Here is a 27,789-nt window from a genome sequence, read left to right as displayed (position 1 = left end):
CGCACAGCCAGGGTACCACTTATCTAAACTGCTCGACGTACAGCCAAGAGTCCTAATTACTATTTCTCTTCGTTGCACAATTTTATGTCAATTTATTATTTTTCTTTGTCATAATTTTAAAATAAGAATAGTACTTTTGACCCAACATAAGTACTTGTTTATTTCCATTTATATTTAAAATACTTGTTTATGAATACATTTGATTGATAAAATATTTACGAAGTAAAACATTTAAGATATGAACTATTTTTTTTTTATTTTTTTTAAAACATTTGATAGGCCCGCGGGTTGGCCCGTCAAACTCGCGACCCGTCTTGGATTGGGTTGGGTTAGAAATTTCCCAACCTGCCCCGCCAAATAGTTGGCCCGCCATGGCCTGACCCGTCCCACCATGGATTGGCCCGTCTGACAGCTCTATATGGGACGGGTGCGATCGCAATGTGAGATTAAAAAAACAATTAATATCAAATCCTCATGCCAATTCATCATTTTGTCATTCGAAAATTAAAATTCATCATATATTTAGGAAGCTTTTTATCTGAGTTATTTATTGATATCATTTTAAAAAAATCAAAATATTAAGTATTTAATTTTTAAAAAATACATATAATAATAAACGAATAAATCAAATTATAGAACATGAAATGAGAGAGTTAAATTAAAATCAGACCAAATTAAAAATAAATTTGACAGATAAGTATGAAGATAACGATTGTCTTGGTTCATATTGTGATTGATTTGAAGATGATTTAATTAAATTATGACTGAATCACATTTATGATTTAAATGAATTCGATCGATTTAAAATAAATTAGATCATTTTTGAGGATTTTTTTTATTTTTTTTTCTTTTCTCCCTATGCATGCAATAACCCCTTAGCTATGCCTTCCTCATTTCTTTTATTTTTCTCCTCCTCTTCTTCCCTATTTATTTCTTCTCTTTCTCTTCTCCAATGATAATAAATTTGTAGTTTTTTCTCTCCTCTTCTCCAATAAGTACAATAGTTTTATTTTCTTCTCCTTTCTCTTTTCCAACAAACAAGAAACACAATATCAACTACTATCCTCTTTCAACAATAAGAGTAGCTCTCATATCTTTTTCCTCTTCTCATATTTTCTAGGGTTTTGTTTGCATTACAAAAATAATCCTAGTTTGCATTGTTTTGCTCTCTTTGTCTCATTGTCGATCTCATCGAAACTAATCAATGTCGTTAATAAAGAAGGGAAAGCACTCTCTTTTACTTCTTCATCCCTATCTTCTCTTCTCTTCTCTATTTTTCTCAAAAGCAATGATTTTCATTTTATTTTTTTCTAGAGAGTAACCATTGACAAGCAATACTTTTTCTCCTTTGTTCAACAACAATCAGAAGAGTAAATTGTTCCTTTCTTCTTTCATGTTTCATTAATTAAGTAAAATTATAAAATATAAATTTTATTTTATTAGGTTGTTAGTTAAAATGATTATTTAGATCGAAATGAAGCTCTAGAAGTACTAAATATTACGAGAAATTATATCATACATGATTCTTCAATTTCAAATTATATATTTTTTAAAGTATTTTCTAGTTTTTAGAATTAAATAATTTAATTTTATATAGTATTAATTTTTAAAATTTATTTAATTCGTTTTCATATTGTAAATCTTAACTACGCGCACTACTTTTTTTTTATATATACTAGTGTGATCGTGCACATGCGTTGCGTGTATAATATAATCTTACTATTTTATTAAAAATCTTCCCCCTTTACTAACTAACTTTGGTGAAGCCTAAAATGAATTTACGTTACTATCATTTTTTCTATTCACACTAAAAATAATTTCAAGGTTTATTAGTAATTCCACAAACGAAACACTGGTTGTTTTATATAAAAAAATATAGTTATCTTTAGTCCCATATCTTAAAATTGACAACATTATGATCAAAGAAGCTTCTATAAATATTTTAGACCGACGATGTTAAAAAATATACCTTTCTTAGTTCCTTTTACTAAGATAAGTATAATATTAAATTAAAATATTTTTTTGTATAGGGAAGCCTGTTACAGTAGTTTAAGGATGACAATCACACACGCAACACGCACTAGTAATATATAAATTATTTGGGTCTTTGAAAAATCGAATTATTTGGATTTTCTAGTGTCACTCTTATAAATAAAGAATTAATTATTTGGGTGAGCAATAAACTACTGTAACGAGCTTCCCTATGTAAAAAAATTATTTTAATTAAATATTATACTTGTCTTAGTAAAAAAACTAAGAAAAGTATATTTTTTAACATCGTCGGCCTAAAATATTTATAGAAGCTTCTTTTTTATAGTGTTGCCAATTCTAAGATATGAGACTAAAGAGAACTATATTTTTTTTATATAAAACAACTAGAGAAAATTAATGATGGGAAAAATTCATAATAATACGTTGTACCTGAGTCTCGAACTCTAGATCATTGATTGTTTCGCTTGTGGAATTACTAATAAATCTTGAAATTATTTTTAGTGTAAATAGAAAAAAGGACATTAACGTAAATGCATTTTAGGCTTCACCAAAATTAGTTAGTAAAGGGGTGATCCTGTCTGGAAGCTGAGAAAACGAACCTGCCGGTGTGACGTGTCTGGAAGGTTGACCGCATCCCCATGACCCGGTCGATGATCTGTCCTCTACGTTGACCAGATCGTCAGAAGTCCTCCTCCGGTCAACTGTACCTGTATCCAGCGACCGGGTCGCCCCCGGTCTCTGGTACCTCGGCGCTCGAGGCGAATCCCACAGACATATAAATAACCGCATAATAATATAGCATAATTAACTGAATGCAGAAAAGGTACGAGAACGTACCCTGGCCCAGGGGGGCGCCCTCGGATGGATGGATGAGCTGGTCGAGCTAATGATCAAGTCGTCGTGGTCCCGGATCCGAAAAGCGACATGTAGGCCGAGACATAATGGCTCGTAGGCCGATACGCGGCACGCAGGCCGGATAACACAGATAGCTTGTAATCATAAGAGATGCACAGAGTGAAACCCAACGACTCAATGGCCGGAACAACCTCGGCTCGATGGCCGAACCCAACCTCGGCGCGATGGCCGGAATAACCCAAATAGTATCGAGCTGCGGCTATCTGGAAGGTGACGATATCCACTAAAGACAGCGGCAGTAGATGCGAGATGGGGAAGATGCGGCTGTCGGCGGCGACTGTGGCCGCGGAAAAAGGCAGCGTTGGCTGCCGGTGGCGGCTATGGACGCGGGGGAAGGCAGCAGTGGCTGCCGGCGGCGGCTGTGCGCGTGGTGGCTGCCGGCGAGGAAGGCTGCTGTGCACGCGGAGGCTGCCGGCGAGGAGGGCTGCTGTGCGCGCGGAGGCTGCCGGCGAGGAGGCCGGAGGCAGTGCTGACTGCGGGTGGCGGTGATAGAGGAACGCTCCTCCTCTTTCTCTCTCTCTCTCTCTCTCTGGCGGCGGAAACCCCCTTTCCTCTTCGAACCCGAGCCGCCGCCGCCTCTCCCTCTTTCTCTACCGCCGCCTCTCCCCTCCTCTCAAACCCGAGCCTTTTTTTTTTCCTTTCAAAACCCTAGCTTCCCCCTAAAAGACCTAAATGCCCCTCTACTTTCTCCTATCTCCTTTTCTGCCCCTTACACAACCGGATCACAAGCCTCCCCTTCAAGTCTAGTCGAAGGAGGCGTGAGTCCGACTGACTGGACAGTCTATTGCAAAGAATTGAACCACTCTCGATGTCAAAGCCAAAACGCTGAACCAATAATATAATATCCCTCGAGCGGTCGCGATAATAATGGTGTCGCAGGAGATGGTTACGATACCGAGCAAACTAAGTCGGAAACTGGACCAATGCCAAGTGCGCAGCCGCGAAAATACCGACCGGACGATCGAAGTGCTGTCGATCGGATGGATAGATACTGGGCGGACGATGCCGCTCGTGCGACCGTGGTGACGTCGATCGGTCAAATAGATGTTGGGCCGCGAGGACTGCTCGTGCAATCGTGGTGACGTCGATCGGTCAAATAGATGCTGGGCCGTGAGGACTGATCGACCCCGAACGGTCGTAATGCTGCCGATCGGATGTATAGATGCTGGGCGTGCGACCGTGGTGACGTCGATCGATCAAATAGATGCTGGGTCGCGAGGACTGCTCGTGCGACCGTGGTGACGTCGATCGGTCAAATAGATGCTGGGCCGCGAGGACTGCTCGTGCGACCGTGGTGACGTCGATCGGTCAAATAGATGCTGGGCCGCGAGGACTGCTCGTGCGACCGTGGTGACGTCGATCGGTCAAATAGATGCTGGGCCGCGAGGACTGCTCGTGCGACCGTGGTGACGTCGATCGGTCAAATAGATGCTGGGTCGCGATGGCTACTCGACCCAAACGGGGGAGATAGATGTATGATATACTGGTCCGATATACTGGTCCTCCCGGCCGAACGGCTCGGGGGCCTTCGGCTTCGAGCCTGTGGCTCGGATATAAACCTCTTCGAGCCTGTGGCTCGAATATAAACCTCTTCGAGCCTGTGGCACGAATATAAACCTCTTCGAGCCTGTGGCTCGGATATAAACCTCTCGGCCGACCAGCTAGGGGGCCTTCGGTGATAACTCGACCCCGAACAGGGGAGAGAATATATGATATGCTGGTCCGTGCAGAGGTCTTCAGCCCGGGAGGTTTATAGTCGCCGGCCCGACTGCGTCCCGACTCTTGGTCGGTCGCCCGGGAGGTTTATAGTCGCCGGTCCGACTTTCGATTTTTAACGACGGTGCTCGTCGGCGCGGATATTTATAGCCGGTCGGCGCGGCTCTCGATTTTTAACGACGGTGCTCGTCGGCGCGGATATTTATAGCCGGTCGGCGCGGCTCTCGATTTTTAACGACGGTGCTCGTCGGCGCGGATATTTATAGCCGGTCGGCGCGGCTCTCGATTTTTAACGACGGTGCTCGTCGGTCTTCAAGTGAGACTATATACCCGGCCGAACGGCTCGGGCCTTCACATCGAGCGCTGGGCTCGAATACCATATACCCGGCCGAACGGCTCGGGCCTTCACATCGAGCGCTGGGCTCGAATACCATATACCCGGCCGAACGGCTCGGGCCTTCACATCGAGCGCTGGGCTCGGATACCATATACACAGCTCGGGCCTTCACATCGAGCGCCGGGCTCGGATACCATATACCCGACCGAACGGCATCGGGCGCTGGTCTCGGATACCATATACCCGGCCGCTCGGGCCTTCACATCGAGCGCCGGGCTCGGATACCATATACCCGGCTGCCCGGCCGAACGGGCTCGAATACCATATACCCGGCCGAGCGGCTCGGGCCTTCACATCGGGCGCTGGGCTCTACCCGGCCGCACGGCTCGGGCCTTCACATCGAGCGCCGGGCTCGAATACCATATACCCGACCGAACGGCTCGGGCCTTCACATCGAGCGCTGGATACCCTGCCGAACGGCTCGGGCCTTCACATCGAGCGCCGGGCTCGGATACCATATACCCGAGCAGCTCGGGCCTTCACATCGGCCGGCTCGAATACCATATCTGCAGCTCGGGCCTTCACATCGGCCGGGCTCGGATACCATATCTACCGAAGCTCGGGCCTTCACATCGGCCGGTCTCGGATACCATATACCGAGCGGCTCGGGCCTTCACATCGAGCGCTGGGCTCGGATACCCTGCCGAACGGCTCGGGCCTTCACATCGAGCGCCGGGCTCGGATACCATATACCCGGCCGCTCGGGCCTTCACATCGAGCGCCGGGCTCGGATACCATATACCCGGCCGAACGGCTCGGGCCTTCACATCGAGCGCCGGGCTCGGATACCATATACCGAGCGGCTCGGGCCTTCACATCGAGCGCCGGGCTCGGATACCATATACCCGACCGAACGGCCATCGAGCGCCGGGCTCGGATACCATATACCCGGCCGAGCGGCTCGGGCCATCGAGCGCCGGGCTCGGATACCATATACCGAGCAGCTCGGGCCTTCACATCGGCCGGCTCGATACCATATCTCGGGCCTTCACATCGGCCGGGCTCGGATACCATATGGCAGCTCGGGCCTTCACATCGGCGGGCTCGGATACCATATACCGGCGGCTCGGGCCTTCACATCGGGCTCGAATACCATATACCCGACCGAACGGCTCACATCGAGCGCCGGGCTCGGATACCATATACCCGACCGAACGGCTCCACATCGAGCGCTGGTCTCGGATACCATATACCCGGCCGCACGGCTCACATCGAGCGCCGGGCTCGGATACCATATACCCGGCCGACCGGCATACCCGGCCGAACGGCTCGGGCCTTCACATCGAGCGCTGGGCTCGGATACCATATACCCGGCCGAACGGCTCGGGCCTTCACATCGAGCGCTTGGCTCGCATATAATCCTCCCCGAGGTAGTCTCGGCTATAATGTACCTGGCCGAGCGGCTCAGGCATTCGCTCCTAGGCAATAACCTCCCTCTATCATCCTGAACAGCGCAGGGTTTTGGTTTCCCATCCTGCCATAATAGTATGCAGCCCGGCCGAACGGCTCGGGGTCTTCGTGTTTGAGCCTGTGGCTCGGATATAAACCTCCCGGCCGAACGGCTCGGGGGCCTTCGGCTTCGAGCCCGTGGCTCGGATATAAACCTCCCGGCCGATCGGCACGGGGGCCTTCGTCTTCGAGCCTGTGGCTCGGATATAAACCTCCCGGACGCTCGGCTCGGGGGTCTTCGCCTTCGAGCCTGTGGCTCGGATATAAACCTCCCGGCCGAACGGCTCGGGGGCCTTCGGGACTAATACAGATCATATAACTGACAGGATAAATACCAGAAAAACTGACCGTGATCATGAGGATGGCAGAACTATCCGGCGTCATCCATCTTCACGTTCCAGATCAGGCGCGTTCCCACAGACGGCGCCATTTTGATCCTGTCTGGAAGCTGAGAAAACGAACCTGCCGGTGTGACGTGTCTGGAAGGTTGACCGCATCCCCATGACCCGGTCGATGATCTGTCCTCTACGTTGACCAGATCGTCAGAAGTCCTCCTCCGGTCAACTGTACCTGTATCCAGCGACCGGGTTCCCCCGGTCTCTGGTACCTCGGTGCTCGAGGCGAATCCCACAAATAACCGCATAATGCAGAAAAGGTACGAGAACGTACCCTGGCCCAGGGGGGCGCCCTCGGATGGATGGATGAGCTGGTCGAGCTAATGATCAAGTCGTCGTGGTCCCGGATCCGAAAAGCGACATGTAGGCCGAGACATAATGGCTCGTAGGCCGATACGCAGCACGCAGGCCGGATAACACAGATAGCTCGTAATCATAAGAGATGCACAGAGTGAAACCCAACGACTCAATGGCCGGAACAACCTCGGCTCGATGGCCGAACCCAACCTCGGCGCGATGGCCGGAATAACCCAAATAGTATCGAGCTGCGGCTATCTGGAAGGTGACGATATCCACTAAAGACAGCGGCAGTAGATGCGAGATGGGGAAGATGCGGCTGTCGGCGGCGACTGTGGCCGCGGGAAAAGGCAGCGTTGGCTGCCGGTGGCGGCTATGGACGCGGGGGAAGGCAGCAGTGGCTGCCGGCGGCGGCTGTGGCCGCGGGGGAAGGTTGCTGTGCGCGCGGAGGCTGCCGGCGAGAGGGCTGCTGTGCGCGCGGAGGCTACCGGCGAGGATCTGCTGTGCGCGTGGTGGCTGCCGGCGAGGAAGGCTGCTGTGCACGCGGAGGCTGCCGGCGAGGAGGGCTGCTGTGCGCGCGGAGGCTGCCGGCGAGGAGGCCGGAGGCAGTGCTGACTGCGGGTGGCGGTGATAGAGGAACGCTCCTCCTCTTTCTCTCTCTCTCTCTCTGGCGGCGGAAACCCCCTTTCCTCTTCGAACCCGAGCCGCCGCCGCCTCTCCCTCTTTCTCTACCGCCGCCTCTCCCCTCCTCTCAAACCCGAGCCTTTTTTTTTTCCTTTCAAAACCCTAGCTTCCCCCTAAAAGACCTAAATGCCCCTCTACTTTCTCCTATCTCCTTTTCTGCCCCTTACACAACCGGATCAAGGGGGAAGAGTTTTAATAAAATAGTAAGATATAATGTGACACATGGTGTGCCATCTCTCATCCTCTTGAAAAATAATTTTTGAATTCAAATTTATTTCAATTATTGGATGATCACATCCACTTAAACTCAAAATTATACTGGAACAAGTTTAGCTCATTAATATTAATTAATAAAACTCTGATATAAAGAAATTCTTAAAATGAGCAAACAACCTTTAAAAATCAAGTTTATTAATTAGTCAAATAAATTTTAAAAATGTAAAAAAGATTTGCTTGATTGAATTACAGTTTGAAGAATATAAATCTTAACAATTCTAATTATACTAACGAGAAGTATCAACTAGACTTATTCTTTCTCCTAGTTTATATCTCCACTTAAAGCACAATTGCCACTCATGACTTGATGCGGTGGTAAGAGAGGTAGGATATTTTTTTTGAATTTATTTGATAGACGGAATATAGAGTCGGATCATCCATTCATGCAAGTTAAAGAAAGTTGTAAGAATTTGATACCCAGTTATATAAAAAAAAAAATTAAAAAAAAACTCAAAACACATTTACAAGTGCTGCCAAACATGTCATCAAGTTGATAGCCCTATCCAGCTCACTTCCCAGCTCACTCGCCAGCCATTCTCTGGAGACAAATTAGTAACCTAAAAATGTTGTAACAAAAACCATGCGCAGCACTGTGGCAAACATGCAAGCAGTCCTTTGGCACACCACGACGACCACCATCAGAGGTCCAAAGGGGCATCAGGACAGGGACAAGGGAGGGCCATGCAAATTGCAAAAGGCCAAGCAGCTGCAGGTCTCTCGATCGCCATAGGCCATAGCTTGTCTCCTCCCTCATCTCTCCACCTCCTCCTCACAGGCACAGCAGCCATGTGTATGTGTCCTATTCCTTGCTTGCAGTACTCGCAGTGCATTTAGCACTCTAAGAGAAGGCACGCAGAGCAGCAGAGCAGTCATCTGCAAGCAATTATGGGATATGGCTCTACTGTAGCTAGCTAGATAGATCTGCCGTGTATCTGTCTTCCACCGTTACACTTTGCTTTAGTGAGCAGCAAGGGGACACCAACAATGTTCCCTTTGTTACGAAACTACCGTCAATAAAGAACAAGGCAAAAAAGATTAAAAGGACCGTCCTTTTATATTATTATTAAAACCATTAAAGAAACGTTCATTCATTTATTTATTTATTTATTTTAAAAAAAGACGTCACATAGCTACCTGCTCGAATTTAAATTCTGAATGATCCGACGAACTTGACAAGTTTAATAACGTTGATGAGGGTCTGGGTCAAAATTTGATCTAATTGAGCATGTCTTATATGTCTTAGTTGAGCAAAATTCAAGGGGAATGAGTCGAGCTACTCATTGGCGGCTGATTCGAACGAAGACACATGTCCAAATCCGATAATTCATCAAATTATTATACGACGTTTTGTGGGAGTTAATTCATCCCTCAATTTCAAGAGCATAGATTTTTTGGACCATTTTTTTTATGATCTAAGGGATGTGTTATTCATATTTATGGTCGGATCGTGGTCGCGATCCGACCGTAAATTATTACGATCCCTTCCTAAGTTCACCGTCTCCATCAAATTATAGTTTTTATTCGGAGCGAGTAGCTGGAGGCCGCCCGAAAACCTCCGATGATGGATAAGTGATCATATATTTAAAAAGTGATCTAGGAGATTTTGCCTCCGATTCCAGACTTAAACATATATATTTTTTAAAAGGGAGTTGATGAGGTGAAATGTATTTTTTTTATAATAATTTAAAAAGTGACACCTCTTTTATTATTTTAATAAAAGGGCATTCTTTTCATTTTTATTAAAAAAAATAAAAACAATAAAATATTTAAAAGAGTAATAAAATAATTAAAATTTAAAATGAAATAAATATTTTTTAAAAGGTTTGGAATGTATATAAGCATGCTTTGAATTTATTCGAATAATCAAGAAGACTAATACCTCAATTAATTATAACACATTAATTCTTGCCTTGCTTTGAATTCTTGTTTAGGATTAGTTTAACAACACATTAATTTATTAAAACCATGAAGTTATCACTTCAATTCATTTAACTTGACTCCCACATTAGAACTAATCAAGTTAAATAATTACTTCATCTTATATTTAACCATATATTAAATGAGACACGTGGCAAGCGTCATTATCACCACATTCTTAAACTAATTACAGTGTTTAATCTTCATAGTTAATTAATTGTCTTTTCATGTAAAATTTAATTGCCTTTTGTTAATATTATCCGTCGTGTACCTTTATCAAGAGTGGATGAAACTGTGGGCCCGTTCGACGAGGCAGGTAAGCGTGGATGGGCCGAGACGCAGGGACAGAGGGATTTCTAGGTGCGTGAGACAGCGAGGTAGCGACGTGGCCCAATGAGAACGAAAGGAGTTGGAGGCTCGATGGCGTGGAGGAAGTGGAGTGGATGATAGGGTGGTTGGTGTCCGGGAGAGGGCGGGCTGCGGAGTACGAAGAGAGAGCGTCCAGAGGATCCGGCCTGCCGATGTATAAATTGCCGGAGAGGAGAAACGGCGCCGCTGTCTTTCCCGATAAGCTCGGTCATTGCTGGAGCGCGGACGCCTAGGTTTTCGGTACGCGAGGCCTCGCCAATCGCTTTCCGTCCCTCGTATCCTTTCTCGAGCGGATTAAACAAGATTCAGCGAGGAGATTAGGCCGGTTCCCCACGGCTCCTACGTTGCGGGCTCTAGATTCTCGCTATTCGCTTTGCCGAGTCGCTGGCGCTCTTCTTGCACGCCGACGCGATTGCAGAGGAGAGAGGAGGAGATCGAGGTGCGGGAATGGAGGATTTCTGTCTGAAACGGGTGTAGCGGTCTTGTTCTGAGGAAGTGGAAAGTGCCATTCGTAGGAGGAGCTTTCCGGAGGAATGCAGGTCGATCTGATGACGGAAGCTTCCAAACTGTTGAGGAGTGAATTTGAGAACGGAATTTCATGATTCCCGGCGTTGAGTGGGTAGATCTGGGGGGGCTTGGGTGCGTTTCTTGGTGGGAAGGCTAAATTTTGAGGTTTGATTGAAGAGTTTTCTGAGATTTCAACAACCAGGGTCCATTGGCTAAGTGAGCATTTGTTTTTGTTTCTCGTCATTAGCTTTCCTTTGCTTGGTTGCTCTTTTTGCTGTATTTTGGGTATTGTTTGGTTTTGGTTCTAAAGTTTCTGCTAGGATTAAAGGTTGCTGCTGCCTTTTGTTCGTCTTTTTTATGTCTTCGTTCTCAGAATTCATACTGCGCTTGTTGCAGCCAGTGCTGCTGCTGTGTTGCAGACGGCAGCCCTGATTGCTGGCTGCCTGGCGACCGCGATCACAAGGAAGAAAGAGGAGCAAGACGAGCAGCTGATTGCTGGCTACAGTTCGATCTTCAGCGTCCAAAGGTCTAGCCTTCTTACTCTTGTTTCTTTTCCGCACAAAGTATTACTGCCACTGTGAACTCGTCATCAATGCGAAAGGACGACCTTCTGCGCACTCTCAGAAACCCTGTGCCCCAGAGCTGACACAGCTCCATTCACAGTCGCCGTTTTCAAGGAAGGAGATCAGGTGGTTGAGATAAGAAAGGAGAGGTCGGGAGGTGTTAAGACCGATCTTGGGCCCAGGAGAGGCACGAGAACGGGATGACATTGGAGGGGAATAACCAAGGCTGCAAGCGGACCAGGGTGGCTGTGGGGCGAAAGGAGCTCCAGGACGACGACGAGGAGGAAGGCGAGAAGAAGGGTGGAGTGACTGCCCTCATCGCCCCCTGGCACAACCACCCATCTTCGAGGATCTTTCGGGTTTCCGGCGCTTCAGGAGGAAAAGATCGGCACAGCAAAGTCTACACGGCGAAGGGCCTCCGAGACCGGAGAGTACGCCTCTCCGTATCTACTGCGATCCAGTTTTATGACCTCCAGGACCGCCTAGGTTACGATCAGCCGAGCAAGGCTATCGAATGGTTGATTAAGGCAGCGTCGGCTGCTATAGATGAGCTGCCTCCCCTCGACGGTTTCCCCAGGCTGGCTTTTCCTATGGAGGAAGACGCCATGAAGACAAAACCAGACGTTGAGTCGAGCTACAACCATAGCCACCACCAGCAGCAGCATCCCTCCACCAAATCCGGGTGCAGCAGTACCTCGGACACCAGCAAAGGCTCTGTCTTGTCACTCTCGCGCTCCGAGAGCCGCATCATGGCTAGAGAGCGAGCGCAAGGGCGAGCCGCTAAGGACAGAGAGAAAGACATAGATGACAGCGGACGCATTGATGTTTCCCCTCATCAGAACCTGAATGCTCAGACCTCTTTTACTGAGCTTCTAACAGGCGGTGGCAGCAGCAATGGGGCCGATAACAATGCAACTGCTGCCGCCGCAGGTGGCGAGAATTCTAGCCATGCCTGCATTCACAAGCAAATCTCAACGGCGGATTACTTCGGCCAAGCTGCTCTCTTCCCCCAGTCTCAGAAGAGTCACCAGCTGCCATCAGGGTTTTCCAATCAACCTCACTTGGGAAACAATTCTTCTCTGGGAATGCTTCCTTCTAACATTGTCTCCACTGGTGACCATCAAGAGATGCAGCATTTCGCTTTCTTGCAGGACCAATTCTTCCCTGCCTCGGCGGTGGCAGCGACAGGGGACTACAACCTCAACTTTTCAATTGCCTCCTCTGGTTTTGTGGGTTTCAATAGGGGGACCCTTCAGTCCAATTCACCAGCTCAGTTGCCTCATCATCACAACCACAGTCACAATTATCTGCAGAGGCTTTCGTCTACAGTTGACGGATCAAACCTCCAGTTCTTTGTTGGCTCTGCCGCAGGTCCGGTTGCTGCTCCTACCAATGCAGAGAACCATTTCCCAGAAGGCTTTGACGGTCGTCTGCAGCTCTACTACGGGGATGGCTATCGGCAATCAGACCTGAAAGGGAAAAGGAAGAGCTGAATGGTCAACAATTGAGGTCTTTGTGCACTCACGTTGCTGGTAAGTTATTTCAGCTAACAAATTAAAGTTCATCTATGGCTATTAGTTTAATAGGTTGATCATGTCTTTTCTATTTACCACTGTTCACTTTTCCAAAATGCTTTGGGATGTTCTCCGTTTTATGTGATTGGGTTGCTATTCTCCAGGTTGCATGTATTGATTCAGTCCCCATAATTTTATAACCTAATAATCTGTAACAGGAGAAGAAAAACTAATAGTAGATTGACTAGTGGCCGCTAGTAATTTTATATCTCACTTGTAATTCACCTATTTGTTGGTTAGAACAAGCGTAACTGTCACAGTTATGAAATCCAATAATCAGGCAATCTTGTTCCTGCCACCCACTCATACAACATCAACTGTAGCCTGACATCTTTTTTATTAGATGATTTGCATCGGACCGACCTTTCTTTTTTGTATCCTATATATTTTTAGCGCATAGTATAGTAATTGTTTGAATAAATTCTAATAAGGCACCTTCCTATTTTCACGCTCTAGCTAGGGGGTGTTTTTGGACACGAATGGAGAGAAAAATGAGAGGGAATAAGGATGTAAATTACTCTTTTGTTTAGAAGCTCTTTTAATTCTATATCTATTTAGATACAAGAGACGGAATTTTCTGAGAGACACTGATTTTCTCCTTTGCTGTAGAAAATATGGGTAGAGAAAAGATGGGAACTGCAGCTTCCATTTTCTTATATTTAATTTTCGCCCAAATCAACCTGCAGAAAAATATAGAAATTGGTTTGCAAAATTCAAACCGCTCAATTTTTTGTCCTCTATACTGTAAACTTTCCCCTAAACAAATAGGAACATTCATGTCCCTTTTTTTCCCTCGACGTAATTTTTTTTACCCTATTGTCCTTGCTGCTGCTGATAAAGCATTGTTTTTTCTTACTTGTTGACACTCCTTTTCTTCTTGGCTTTTCATTGAAGGATTGGCACAACTTAAATTTTTGACAGGAGAAGGGATATGCAATTTTTTTTACTAATAAAACCTTAATTACTTTGATCCTTTCCGTCTCTAATTTTTTCTGATCCAATCCAAAGATACACTTAATACGCGATAAAAATTTGATTCCCATATACATGTGAATTGTAAACTTTGTACCAACTTTTAAAGAGGTGCAATGTTGGAAAAAATGGCAACTTTACCTTGGTATAGTATACAATATTGATGAGGTAAAGAAAATGTTGCACTTGTTAATAAGTTCAAGTACTTATATTTCTTTCCATTCTATTTTACAACTAAATCTCCACAGACACACAATATCAAAATATGAAGTTGCTAACTCTAACATCTGGAACAATTGCATCAAGAAAATTTACAGTCGAGAGCAAAAGGAGTCAATTGGGAATAGCAGTTAGGAAAATAGTAATATGATTTCTATAACAAAAAAAGTTAGGGTCCATGCGGAACCCAACTAATAAAACTAGCTTGCATAAATAATCACATTCATTTCTCAACATCAAAATCTCTGTGCTAAGTGTAGCTGACAGCAATCTGAATATACTGCATCCAATGCATGCACACACTCGTCAACGATATATCAAGCGAGTTAAGGATAAAAAAAATGCTTGCAACCATGTCGACAAGTAGAGGTTCATAGCAATCACATGGATGCAAATAATAAAATTGTACACACGTACGAAACACAAATAAGTAGTAATCACACTTCCACTACTCAACATTATCTAGCTTAACGTGATAAGTTATATTTTCATAATCTCAAGAAGTACTAGGAGTTTAACTCACATTTGGAATGTCTTCTTGTTGCTGCCCTTGTCAATGTTAAAAGAGAGGGATGAAGCAATTAAGACGGCGCGAGGAAGAGAAGGAATAAGGAATGGAAGAAATCAGAAATGAGGATCATGTTAAGATAAGGAAGGGATGGATTGGGTTGCTTTTACTTGCATCCTTCACAACAACACATGAGATGTGGGAAGATTGAGAGGAAGAAAAGGCAAGCAATAAGCGACCTTCTCAACCCATTGACCCAAAAGGGTTAAGTTATGGATTAGCGGGTAGAGGTTTAGTTCTGGTGTAGATTCAAATTCTACTTGATTTGGGCCCAAATAAAAAGCCTAGTCCACACTGAAAGTCCTTGATATATATATATATATATATATATATATATATATATATATATATATTTATTTATTTATTTTGAGGGTTATAATTTTGGTGCAATGTAGTCTTTCATAGAATTTAAAGGATGTATAAGATCCATGCAGCCAGCAATGAGTTCAGCATGTTACAACCATCGATCACATAATATCCCTTAGATTTTTCTTTAAACAATAACAAAATCAGACAGTAGACTTGAGATTTTCTTTAACACAGTATCACATTGTCTTAGAAGGAGAGTTTTTGTGCAATGATAAAGTTGTTACTTTATGACCTAAAGGTCACAAGTTTGAATCTTAGAAACAACCTTTTGCAAAAAACAAGGTAAGGCTGCGTACAATGGATCCTTCCCCGGCACCCCGCATGGCGGGAGGTTCGTGCACCGAGTTACCCTTAGTAACACATTGTCTTACATCATAAATTCGATACATGCTGGAACATTTTAGGTTTATATTCATGGAAATTTCCCCCCAATAGCTGATTCAAACCTATACCCGAGATTGTTTTGAGTTTGATGGGTATTGACATCTAGAAAAAGTTAAATAGTACAGTTGATTATAAAAATTTTTATGATCTTTTAGAAAAATATAGTTTGTTGTTGAATTTCCACGCAAAACATACAAATTTTGATGCCTAGAAGAGTAGGTGCACCAACGTCAGCATCTTTAAGCCAAGCTTGTCTCCAATATTTGCAATCAGCTACATGAATTTCTTCCTCGAATGAGTTCCATGCAAAATATCATCGGGTACATATATAATCCTTGGTAAAAAAAAATGTGTATATCGTATTAGATAAATTGCTAAATCAACATAATCATTCAAAAAATTACAATTTATACAGAATATATCATCATATAAGCTTAACTTTAGATACCAAAGCAAGCAAAATACAGTATTATCTTTGGGGAAAAAAAGTTCTCAAAAGTATTAATCCTCTTTGAAAAGGAACTCAAGGATCTTAATGGACAAAGTGTCATTATCACCATCCAAATTATCATCAAAATTCTTAGTTCACGTTCACCCTCTTGACCCTAATCAAGTCACTTAGTTTCTGTTATAGTAGAGGGAAGAGTGGCACTATTGGACAAAGTGTCACTATCACCGTCCAAATTATCATAAAATTCTTAGTCATCACGTTCACCCTCTTGACCCTAATCAAGTCGCACTTAGTTTTTGTTATGGTAGAGGTAAAGCTCTTTTTCACAGAGAGATCATTCGTCCCAGAGCCAAGAGGCACTGTAGTATCACTATGCCACTTAATGGAATTTAAGGTATGTAATGGACGCATTTAATTTACTAAATCATCTAATTTTTATATTTGGCCTTCACATTAACCATGAGAGATGATTCGGTTGGATGCTGAGCTCAAACACATGCATGACTTCCAGATAGAGTGTATATGATGTGTTCCATTAACGTGGCAAAAAGGTAATGCGCTCATCTCAGGCGGCTCAGTATCTATAGCCTGTTCTACAGCAAGATACAAGTAGATAAATCAGGATATGCAAAAATTAATGGAGCACATCACAAGTCCAGTGTGTGCACAATGTCATGTTGTTTACCTCACCCCCGTGCAAAGGGTCACTGGTCACGTGTGATGTGTTCCATTAATTATAGTAAAAGGTGACTACGCTCACCTTAGACGCCCTAGTTCCTATGAAAGAAGGTAAATCACGGGATCAGCTTATAGCCAACCACCAAGTTGGTGAGGGGGTGGGAGGGATATTTTTCCCCAAGGATATGTGCCCATCGGGAATTGATCCCTTGTCCTATTGTAGCAAGTCTATCATCCTCTAGCCAACTTGACGGTTTTAAAGCAATGCTGCTAAACATCCAAGTTTTAAAGCATTGATCTGTATCTTTAGCAGGAATTGAGTTTTAAAGACCACCTCAGGTAGTTGAGATAAACATTGACCTATTCACAATGGTGGTCCTTGTACTTAGCTAATTTTCTGCTGTTCTTTTCTTGGAGTTTCTTTCATATGTCATATTTTCCCTTTGAATTGGGAGCGTTACTAGAATACGTGTCCCATGGATCTAGAAGTTATCTACCAATGAATTTGGCATAGCCAATCGGTAAGAAGGGTAGTAGAATTATAAGAAGACCCGTTGGAATGGCCAAGCTTTTTGAAGCTAAAGACTATTCAATCCATAAGGCTGACAATAAGATCTTGCTGGTAAAGGAATATAAAGGGAGTGAAGAACAAAATCTAAACTCTTCATATCTCTCACGTTGCTAAGTGAGACTTTTTAAGCATGCTTAAACAAAGGTCTTCTACCTTAGAGGCTTAGCATTTTGAGTTAAATTCAGTGACCTCTTAGATTTTAACATGGTATAGAGTATAGAATCTCCCTCTAGTGAAAGAATATGTTTGAGATAAATAGGAAAGGCAGATATCAAGAAACTTCGCCTCCTTAACTTCACATTGTTGAAACTTCTTAACCATTCTTAAATATCTAAAGGTCCTTATTGTGTGCTTTGGGTTGGATTGATCTTTCTAGAGCTTGAACAATTATAAGTTTAGCTTAAGGTACATTAGATGGGATATTGCAGAGGCCAAATTTGCTCCAACAGCTGGAATATACTTTATAGGTAAGATTAGGAACCATAGTTCGACAAACAAGCTAAGATCTTCCTAATTGTATTAGAAATGATAGCAGATCATTTTTTTTCTATAACTATCATCCAGACTATTTAAATCTCATTTATGTTTGGTGAGGATCTGAATTGAAGAATTAGTATCCCATCCTAGTTGATTTCATGTTAAGCTCTACTAAGATTTGACTGACGTAGAACCATTTTTTGTTAAATTTCAGTTCTCTCACTTTTGTTGCAATGTATTTTTCAAGTTATTGTGTTATTTCTTGTCCTCGGTTCTGTATTGTATGTGCTTGTGTTCAACATTCTGTTCTGAAAGCCAAGAAAATCATCAAATAAACTATAAACATAAGATGGATATGAACTGTTAATAATTTAGGACAAAAATCAGAAGGGCGCTTCTTTTTTAAGGAATCGTCAAAGGGCGCCCTATGTTGATTTATTATCAAAGAAACACTCCACCTCCCTATAAAATGACACATTCGTCCTTTACTATATAGTAGCAGTTTATTTCCATTATTATCTCTCTTCTATTTTTTACCGCTAGAGCTATAAACGAGTCAAGCCGAGCCAAGCTTTATGGTGTTCAAGCTTGTTTGATAAGATAACCAAGCCGAGCCGAGCCCAAAATGAACCAAGTTGTTAAATAATTGTTCAAGCTTAGCTTGGTTCATTTTTATGATATTAAGCTTGGTTCATGCTTGGCTTGAGCTTGGTTCGTTTAGATGTTATTAAGCTCTTAATTCTCAAGCTTGTTTAATTATTTGAAATTTTTACGTTTTAAGCTTGTTTGATTGGTTATTGAGTTTCATAATATAAATTTATTTATTCATTTTGAAACATTATTTTCATTTATTTAGCATGTTGATAAGAGTTTTATTAATAAACATTATTCACAAATGTTGTTCACGAACATTAACGAACTGAACACATGCGTTCAAGTTTGTTTGTTTAGTTTAACGAGTTGTTCAAGCTTATTCATTTAATCAATCTTATGTATATTGAACGAGCATAAACAAGCTCTTACCAAGCTAAATGTCAAGCTTGTTTACGAATATTTGGTTCATTTATAACCCTATTTACCACCTAAATCGGCGCATTATAGTAGCTACGGATTTCATAGTTGTTACATAGTTGTAGTAGCTACGGTTTCGTAGTTGCTACAACTGACTGCCACATAGTTGTAGCAGCTATGAAACTGTAGCTGCTACAACTACAATCGAGAGTGGTTAGTTAATGATGTGGAAACAATCAAACTTTCAAAGGTCATAACTTTTGACTCGAATATCAGAACAAGACGCATTTTTTTTAATCGAAGCTCATTGAGAGATCTATATTTGTTACCGAGTGAAACCCATAACTGGTCAAATTTCGAATTCAAAAAATATCATTTAGGATCCTTTTTGGAGACTCCAAGCATCTTTTCACTATTTTTGGTAATTTTTGGTTTGTTTATCATAAATGAACTCAAAGATGCGTACATCGGATTAGTTTTTCTATCCGAACTCATATTAGTTTATTATGATAAACGAACTTAAAGATGCACACATCGAATTAGTTTCTCGACTCAGAATTAGATGAATTTATCATAAACGAACTCAAAGATGCACACATCATATTAGTTTCTCGATCTGTAATAGATTCAAAAGAAGTCCTTTTTTAGGGTTACAAAAGAACTTAGTGCTATTTATTTAAAAAAAAAAATCATGTTGTAATAACTACGGTTGCGTAGTTGCTATTGTAGTTGTAGCAGCAACAAAATGTAGCTACTAAGAATGGAACCATAGGCTCCTATGTAGGGAGCAATTAGGGGTATAGGTCTAAGCACCTTAACTCCTCGTTTCTCATAGCTATTATAGCGCGACCCCGAGTCAAGGTTTAGGTGGGAATATAGGTGGGAGTCCGTGTGTCAGATGCATGCCTGTGTATGAAGCAATTACTCTACTGGAATGTAAAAGGAGAAATGTAGAAAGGGGTGGGGGCACCCTTTTGATGACAAATCAAAGTAGGGCGTCCCTTTGACAATTTGTTAAAAAAGGGGCGCCCTTTTGATTTTTGTCCAATATGAGCAATGGTGATATATTGATTCATAAATTCAAACCCAAATAGTTGGGGTCCAAAACTCCTGCAAGGATTTTGAATGTGATATATCTTTAGGTAAAATTTAATTGAAGAATAAGATTCATATCAATCCCAAATAGTTAGGTGGTCTCTTACCTCTTCCAGTGTGATTCGTCTTCTTGTGTTGATTTCTATTGTTCGGCAATTTCAACCACAACATTTTAACTTGTAATTTCAGGCAATTGAAGAAATTCAGCCGAGCACATTAGATACTTGTAACTGACTTGCAGGAATTAAACCCACATTTTCAAACATGTATACACGAGTCATGACTAATACAAGAATCATGTTTCTGTGACAACCGAATAAAAGTTAGTGAACATTAGTATGCTTGAGGTTCCTCTTTATTTTGCCATTCAGATTCAGCCTCTATAACCTAACATGCATTTGGATGGGTAATGCAGGAACCAACATCAAGTTAGCATGGCGACTTCGCATCCGTTCCCGCAGTGGGTTGTTTTCTTCAGCAGCTACTCTGCTACTAAATGCTCTCTATTTTTATTATTATCGTGCTTCAGGAGCTTGATTTATGCTTCCGATGATTTCATCCTTGGTAAACCTTGTCGTGTATGATAAGCGCTCTCATACTATTGCTTGTGTGTGGATACAGAAACATCTAAGCAAATCAAGTCGCTTGGAAGATTTTGATGTTTGTACGTGGTTACTCCCCATCTTTGGATTGAAACAAGCATGTTTAATGTTTTCAAATTTTGTTCATCTGGATTTAAGATTCCTTGTACTGTGACTGATCATCTGTTGATTGTAAGGTGCACCATTTGCCTTTTTAGCTGCGCTTGTTACAGACTTTCTGCTGTTTGTCTCTGTACGATAACTTCTCCACTCATGATTGAATGGATAAGCTCCATAGACACCTTCTAAAAGTTACTTGGTGCAGTTAATTAAGGTGGCAATTGTATTATGCTATATTAATTTTATAGCATACGTATTGTATCATTTGTGTTATTAAAAAATTATATAAGATAACATAAAAATAATTATAATCTTTATTATTCTTTTGAATGTTGTTCAAGTTTTACTATGTGATTCTAATCATGTAGTAAAAAAGGAAATTCACTCATCCCAGTACTTTACTAATATGTTGCCAGCACAGAAGAGGAAAATTATGGATAGCTACTAGGCATGTTCGGATACGTCAAGTTTCGACCCCAAGATCTTTCCAAAATGACAATTTTTGAGTATATATAACTTGATTATATGTATAACTGAATGCTTCATAGAAGGAAATCATTGATGATCCTTGAAAAGATGCCTTCCCATTTCATTACTAATCATACGGACTAGGCAAATAAATATGAAATAAACCACAATTGTCACTAATATTACAAACAAAAAAAAAAGTTGTCATTTCATTAGATCCAAGAAGACAAAACCATTCCATAGGCTATGCAAGAGAATTGGAGGCAGCAAATTTTTGGATCTCGCAAACACCACTCCCATTACCACTCCAAGGAACACCAAGGGAAGCAGTCTCTGAGCATTAAAATGTGCAAGTGCAAATGCAACTGCACTCACCAAAATTGATCCCCATAATGGCATGTACCTGGTGAGCGAAGGGAGAAGAAAGCCGCGGAACACAATCTCCTCCCACACGGGAGCGCACACAGAGACCACAATGGCATAAATAACCATGGCCACGGGATCACGGGCCAGAATTGACTGCTCCACGCTAGAAACTCCGACGGGAGGAGCAGGGAGAGCTGGCACCATGCTTATGTTGATCTGGGATAGAAGATTGACCAACGGAAAGAGTAGGCATCCTAAACCCACATCTAAATGCCAGCTTTTACCTTTGATATTGAATTGGAACCAGCCTGATGGAAGGGGTTGGAATCTGGAAAGACATCGATGCAGGATTGCAATCCCAGCTAGACCTTCAGCTACATCCGTAAGGAGGCTGTACAAAGCCTGACCTCGGTGTGTCAGAGATTCCTTGCTAAAACCAGCTGCATGAGCCAAGAATGGAATTATCCAGGATCCCACAAACCAGAACGATGCGATCCAAAGAAGCATTACCTGAAAATTCATCATTTTACTTAATTTTGAAAAGACTGGATGTAACAATTGCGCATGAACTTGGAACACATGGTAATTGTTATAACCATATAGTTGAATGAACCATGGTATCAGCTATCAGAACAGACCACATGTTACAGCACTATAACCATCAAGAATAGGCAAATAAAAGATAGAGAAAAAGAAAAACAAGGATAGGACATTATACATTTAACTTTCCACGTAAAAAAAAAGACTGATAAATGAGGACAAGTTGAGACTTCTCTAAAACGACAAAGTGGTGACCTAACTATACTCTGGAGACAAATATGTTATATGGTCAATACATCAGTTCTTTTAGCCAAAAAATCAAGTAATCTGGTTGGCAACGGCATGGATTTTAATTTCATACTTTGATGGAGCATCCATATTATAGTGTTTTTTAATATGAAAGATGATTAATTGCAAAATTTGGTAAGTGAAATAATTTGCAAAATTATGGAGAGATGATTAATTGCTTCTGCTACAAATAAACAAGAAAATGAAAGGAATTACAAAATGTTATTGACGGGCATTGAGATGCAGATAGTTGTAAGGCTATACGTGAGTCAACTAAGAGAACAACAAGATGCACAAGCAACAACCCACTCTAATAAGATTAGTGATAAAGCACAATTCCAGATGAATTTCAAAGACCTTGCATAGGTACAACTTCAAGACAGGCAAATGTCTATGGATATGCAACTCAAGAAACTGAAGTACTGAGATTCCACAAAACATTGAACAGAGTTACTCCCATTTTTACAATCAAAACAGATTTTTAAACCAGGTAGAGTTAAAGGAGATGCATGAAAGACTACACAGCTCGTTTTTTTTTGGTGGAAAAGAACTTAAGAAAAATTAAACTCAAATTAGCAAAACACAAAAGAGGCTGGTCCATCTCAAATTGATGAAAGAGCCCAAATAAAACTACTGCCAAAACTATATCATCTTAAAATATTCAGTTAAAAATAAAAAGGTGAAGACAACAGATTGCTAGATAAATTACTAACTTGGACAATTGTTTCCAAAGTCCATGGTACTGTCCAACCATTGCCATTAAGAGTGAAGATCCTGGTTAATACCTGAAAAGTATCATGTTAGGTAAATAGTACAGCCTAAATAAACAAGCAATGAGCAAATGCTTTCATCCTAACCCAGAAAAGCTAAATAGAAAAACTAGTTTTTCAATAGAAAAACAAGTGTTAAAGAAAAGGTATACCCAAAAGTTGGGTCTTGCAACATGAAATAAAAGACCATCTTAAATATATAATATCCATTGTATTCGAGCACACAATGGTTGTTTATTCCGGAAATTTAAGAAATCTCAATAGTTTGAAGGTGTTTAGTGTCATTTATATATTCATAGAGCTTCCATAGTACCTACTACGATAACAATCCCAACAATAAGCCATGTGTTCCAACTTTGTTGAAGCTTGCTGGCATTGATCTCATCATGCACGGCTACATCACCAGTAAATGTAATGCACATGGTAATTAATCCATTTGTATAGTTTTCTTTGGTTCCTCTTTAACTTTTACACCTTGAATTCTAATCAGATAAGTGAAGGAAAATCAAAGAAAATGCAAAATTCTACTTTAAATTTACTTTTAAAAAAATGAAGTTTCCTTGTACATAATCCATTTCAACCACAGATACTAGGAGGCAAAAGCTAAGATTTTGTTTATTTTGTAAGATAAAGAAGTCCATTTCAAAAAATGAAAGGGAAATTATTGATGAGAAAAATGGTTTAGAGTGAAGATCAAGCATCCTTTATAATATATCATGTAGCCAAGTGAAGAAGGTGATGGCAACTCTAATTTTTTACTTTTCATTTTTAAGATGCTCTTTTATTTTCTCTGGAAAAGAGAAGCTATCAAGATCCCTTATTTGATTTTGTTCTTTTGCCAAATTCATGGAGATTTATATTTCTATTGAATTATGTCAAGGAAAGATCAAGATTGGGCAATTTGTAACTTCAGTGTTTGAATATTACACCAAATTGACTGTTACATTAAAATGTCAACAGTGTTGTCAATGAGCACACAATGGTTCCTCTAACTTTCATTGTCAAATTGTATTTGTCTTGACTATTAAGGTCAATTTGTCTCAACCCCACCTAATGGGATAAGGCTTGGTTGTTGTTATTGTTGTTATTGCATCAAGCTCAGTTTCAAGGACCATATCCTCCAATGAGCTCTATGCAAATGTATAGACTACTAATATTCAAATTAGATCATTTTTCCCAAGCTAACTTCTGCCTTGATTTGTGGAGACTGACAAGCAAGAGGCAGGAACATAATGAAACGAAGCTTTGATTATTAAAGACGGTCTGTACCACCTAAAAAAGCTCAAACTAAATGGAAGGACTCGCCTAGAGACAGATGCTGATGTTTTGGTACAATATTTAAGAAGTGAAAAAGCACTGCCAATGCCATAAACTCTAATTAATCTGATTTAAGACAAAAGGTCATGTTGAAAATTTTATAGAGATAGAGGGATCACATACAATTAGAAAGGGGAACAGTAATTTGCCAATGTTGTTCAGATACCTAAGCAGGTTTTTCTTTCGGGTTTTATGAGTTACCTTATCAACTCTATGGATATGAGATAAATATGTTGTGTATGCTTTGTTTAAACAAACACAACAGTTGTTTTTAAATAAAAAGATGCCTACGAAATAAAGATAGGAGTGTCCATCCTACTGAAGATAGGAGTAACAGGCATTCAAGATGAGAAATTTCATGGGCTACATAACATATATGCAGACTGCATTTTTCTTTGCTTAGGCTCACAAAATTCAAGCATTGTTGAGTTTCAGCCAACTAACATCTATCAGGTACTAAAAGGCTAAAAGTTATCATCTTTTTATATAGCAATAGATAAATCTTGTTACCCAATCTTTCATCTTCCAGATTTCCTTTCCTGAACCCTTCCAGTAAACAAACAATGAGTACTAGAGCATTGATGTGATTTAGTTAGTTTATTTCCATCCCAAAAAATACTCTAATCGGTGTTAAAGCTTTTGGGTAGCCACTAAATGATCTATTCTTATGTAAAGACGTAGGTCTTATTTGCATTGGGTTATTTATTATAAAACAGATGTTAGCCTTTTATGGACATTTTATATTGGTTAAGTTCTACGTAATTATTTAAACTATGCTCTTATGAACAAAGACAATATATGTCCCACATAAGGACCATATATAAATCAGTTCAAGTAAAATATAAATAAGGACTATATATGTCTTGCATATTCCTATGACATGGTGGCCTGATATCAGCAAGCAAATTGCATATATTTTTGATACCTTAGTGAAGAGGAGGCTGCATCTCCTGATTGAATCTCAAAAGACAACTCAAGGTGCTATAACCCATGTACCACACAACCAGTTTTGGTATCTCCTCAAGCTTAGAACAGATCATGTATAGATGCTAAGAGAGAATTGTACTCTTTGTGGTTGCAGCTGCTTTCATTACGTAGAAGTTCAACCTTAAATGTAGCTTTCTTAATATAGAAATCCAACCCCTTCTTCTAGAAGGTTTGACAAGAGTGAGACCCTAAATGTGCCTCATGGATTCTATGTAAGTGCACTACTATACAACTAACTATAGAGAAGATGTTGTAAGCTTATTACCAACAAAGGAAGGGAGAGTAGTTCAAGATCCACCGGATCTTTACAAAAGACATACAAACTTATGTAGTTATAAAATGTTTACAAAGTTCACACTGCCTTTTGATTCGTTCATTCCTTTATGTTAGCATGCAGTGGCTTCCAAATGCAAAATTTGTTCGTGCCTAAAAGTAGAATAACTTGATAATACATCGCAACCAGAAAACAAAAGTCCACCACAATGAAATAGTCACAGAATCATAACAGTAGCGTCTAAAATTGAATACGGGTAACTGACCTTCCCAATTCGCAAAATCCAACCTGCTTTCTCCTTCCCTGATTCTTCCAGCCTAGTCTCTCCTACTTCCCCGCCTTGCTTAACTTCCACAAAATCAAATTCCCTCTTGCTGGATGATGTCTCCTCCTCGTCCTCCTCGTGCATAAAGCACGACACACGAGCAGTCTTCCATCCCTGCAGAAAACAAAACCCCACAATCGAACCCTTTTTCTGATGAAAAATCAAATTTTTCCATGGGAAAAACTCTCATAAGACCTTTTCCATCCCCAATCTCTATTACGTTCAACTACCAACCTTTCTGGGAGCTCTGCAAGCTGACAAAGATCGCCCAAATGTCGAAGGTAGAGAAGAAACGGTTCTCAGGGAACTGCGAGCCCTAGATGGCGAGGGCAGGGGAGTCAACGGAGGTAGAGCGAGGGAACGGCAAGCGGCAGACATGGATGAAAGGGCGTCCCAAGGAGTATGAGGAGGTGGGAATACAGAACCCTAGACCTCGACAAGGGCTAGTTAGAAAACGCGAAGGAGACGGCAAGCACGATGGCGATGGCGCTGCTACTGTGCTGCTTCCTCCGGTGGATGGCAAGGCGACCGCAGCGACCAATCGAAAAGGGACGCCCAGAGCTTTTCCAATCCTGACGCCCCAGAACCAAACGGATGGTCTGATCCATCGCGGAGTAATTATAAGGAGAAATTATTAAAATTATAATAAATAAAATATTATTAAATAAAAATACTCTTCATCAATTAAAATAATTCTAAATCGGTTAAAATCCAATTTAACTCTGTTATAATAACACCAGCTGCAATGAGAGTTTAATCAAGCTAGAGTCGTTTTGATAAATTTAAATAATTTTAATAAAATTGCTTAAAAATATCTTAATATATATTTTTTTAATTTAATTAAATTAAAATAATTTTATTCAACTTATTTCAATTTCATATCATAACAACTATAATTATACTTATTATAATAATATTAAAATAATTTTAATTAAGTGATAAAGCATAGTTTAATATAATAATATGCTATCTATAATATCTAATGCTAACTATTATGAATTTTTTTAAAAAAAAAATATGATAAATTTTTTAAAAATAAGAACATCTGTTTTTCACTTCTACTGCTGCTAATAATAATAATAATGTCTTTTTAATCTTTACCCTAATTCTTTTAAGAGTAAGGTATCAAGAAAATTACGACAGTGTGAAGTAAAAAATAATAACAAGAGGATAATTTCATGCATGGCTCTTGCCTTCTCCTTTAATCCCAACATATAACAATAGCTGTTTTTAAGTGTGATCCAACATAGGTGGAGAGGCGGCCCACTCGGTTACGGAGGTAGGCAAGTGTACGGATCTAAGAAGCAGTACATGAAAAATATGAAAGTATATGAAAATATGTAGGAAGAAAAATTACATTAATATTATGTATCTAAAATAAAAGTCAATTATAAAAATATATATAACTTCTCAATACATAAAATAAGGAAATTAAGACTAAATTTAATATGAATTAATTATATATAATATATTTAGAAAATCATATTAATTAAATTGATTTCGTTAATCAATTAGAATCATTTCTTTAATACTCCCCTCAAATTAGAGCGTGGATGTTAAGAATACCCAGCTTGTGAATATGTGAAATGGAGATTCACCTAATGCCTTGGTGAATATATTTACGATCTAATTTTCACTTGACACATAAGCAGTCTTAATTTCTCTTTTTTCGATTCACTCGCGGACAATATGACCGTCTATCTCAATGTGTTTTGTTCTTTCATGAAAAACCGGATTGGCAGCGATGTGCATAGTTGCTTGATTATCACAATATAAAAGTATTGGTTGTTGATGATTAATGCCCAAATCTCATAATACACTACAAAAATAGTTGCGAATAAAGACTGAATATTTCGTCGGTATTCCGTTGGTAAATGAGTTTTCCGACGGAATACTGACGGAATTTT

General features: G+C 40.9%; 3 protein-coding genes across 5 annotated transcripts; 2 read left to right on the top strand and 1 right to left on the bottom strand.

Moving 5' to 3' along the window:
* Positions 1-2,743: 2,743 nt before the first annotated feature.
* LOC122044100 lies at positions 2,744-7,776 on the top strand. Its single transcript, XM_042604641.1, has 2 exons — positions 2,744-2,815; positions 7,125-7,776. The coding sequence occupies exon 2, from the start codon at positions 7,459-7,461 to the stop codon at positions 7,774-7,776; it is 318 nt and encodes a 105-aa protein (XP_042460575.1). The 5' UTR covers positions 2,744-2,815; positions 7,125-7,458.
* A 2,731-nt stretch (positions 7,777-10,507) lies between these two features.
* Positions 10,508-20,644, top strand: LOC122042571 (transcription factor TCP24-like). 3 transcript variants are annotated; one of them, XR_006129300.1, is made up of 4 exons: positions 10,508-11,130; positions 11,311-13,009; positions 20,036-20,168; positions 20,262-20,644. XR_006129300.1 is itself a non-coding variant. In XM_042602747.1 (4 exons), exon 3 carries the CDS (start codon positions 11,678-11,680, stop codon positions 12,968-12,970), a length of 1,293 nt encoding a protein of 430 aa, XP_042458681.1. In that variant the 5' UTR covers positions 10,509-11,130; positions 11,311-11,440; positions 11,539-11,677; the 3' UTR covers positions 12,971-13,009; positions 20,262-20,644. The 3 variants fall into 3 exon arrangements, 2 of the variants coding, with proteins under 2 accessions (XP_042458681.1, XP_042458682.1); XM_042602747.1 differs by lacking the exon at positions 20,036-20,168 and having other exon boundaries at positions 10,509-11,130; positions 11,311-11,440; positions 11,539-13,009; XM_042602748.1 differs by lacking the exon at positions 20,036-20,168 and having other exon boundaries at positions 10,509-11,130; positions 11,315-13,009.
* A 465-nt stretch (positions 20,645-21,109) lies between these two features.
* Positions 21,110-26,473, bottom strand: LOC122042570. Its single transcript, XM_042602746.1, has 4 exons — positions 26,117-26,473; positions 25,823-25,996; positions 22,923-22,994; positions 21,110-21,891 (listed from the first exon to the last, which is right to left on the bottom strand). Exons 1-4 carry the CDS (start codon positions 26,258-26,260, stop codon positions 21,220-21,222), a joined length of 1,062 nt encoding a protein of 353 aa, XP_042458680.1. The 5' UTR covers positions 26,261-26,473; the 3' UTR covers positions 21,110-21,219.
* Between the last annotated feature and the right edge of the window lie 1,316 nt (positions 26,474-27,789).

The sequence above is a fragment of the Zingiber officinale genome, chromosome 2A, assembly GCF_018446385.1.
Source record: "Zingiber officinale cultivar Zhangliang chromosome 2A, Zo_v1.1, whole genome shotgun sequence".
Lineage (NCBI taxonomy): Eukaryota > Viridiplantae > Streptophyta > Magnoliopsida > Zingiberales > Zingiberaceae > Zingiber > Zingiber officinale.
This window is presented reverse-complemented; position numbering and strand designations above follow the sequence as displayed.

What these genes read in the sequence shown, in the direction of transcription:
- LOC122044100 (XM_042604641.1), top strand. Translation starts at nt 7,459, where the DNA reads ATGCGAGATGGGGAAGATGCGGCTGTCGGCGGCGACTGTGGCCGCGGG.
- LOC122042570 (XM_042602746.1), bottom strand. Translation starts at nt 26,260, where the DNA reads ATGTCTGCCGCTTGCCGTTCCCTCGCTCTACCTCCGTTGACTCCCCTG. An exon ending in CTTGCAGAGCTCCCAGAAAG is followed by an intron (nt 25,997 to 26,116) that starts GTTGGTAGTTGA and finishes TGTTTTCTGCAG; the next exon opens with GGATGGAAGACTGCTCGTGT. An exon ending in GGATTTTGCGAATTGGGAAG is followed by an intron (nt 22,995 to 25,822) that starts GTCAGTTACCCG and finishes GATACTTTTCAG; the next exon opens with GTATTAACCAGGATCTTCAC.
- LOC122042571 (XM_042602748.1), top strand. Translation starts at nt 11,678, where the DNA reads ATGACATTGGAGGGGAATAACCAAGGCTGCAAGCGGACCAGGGTGGCT.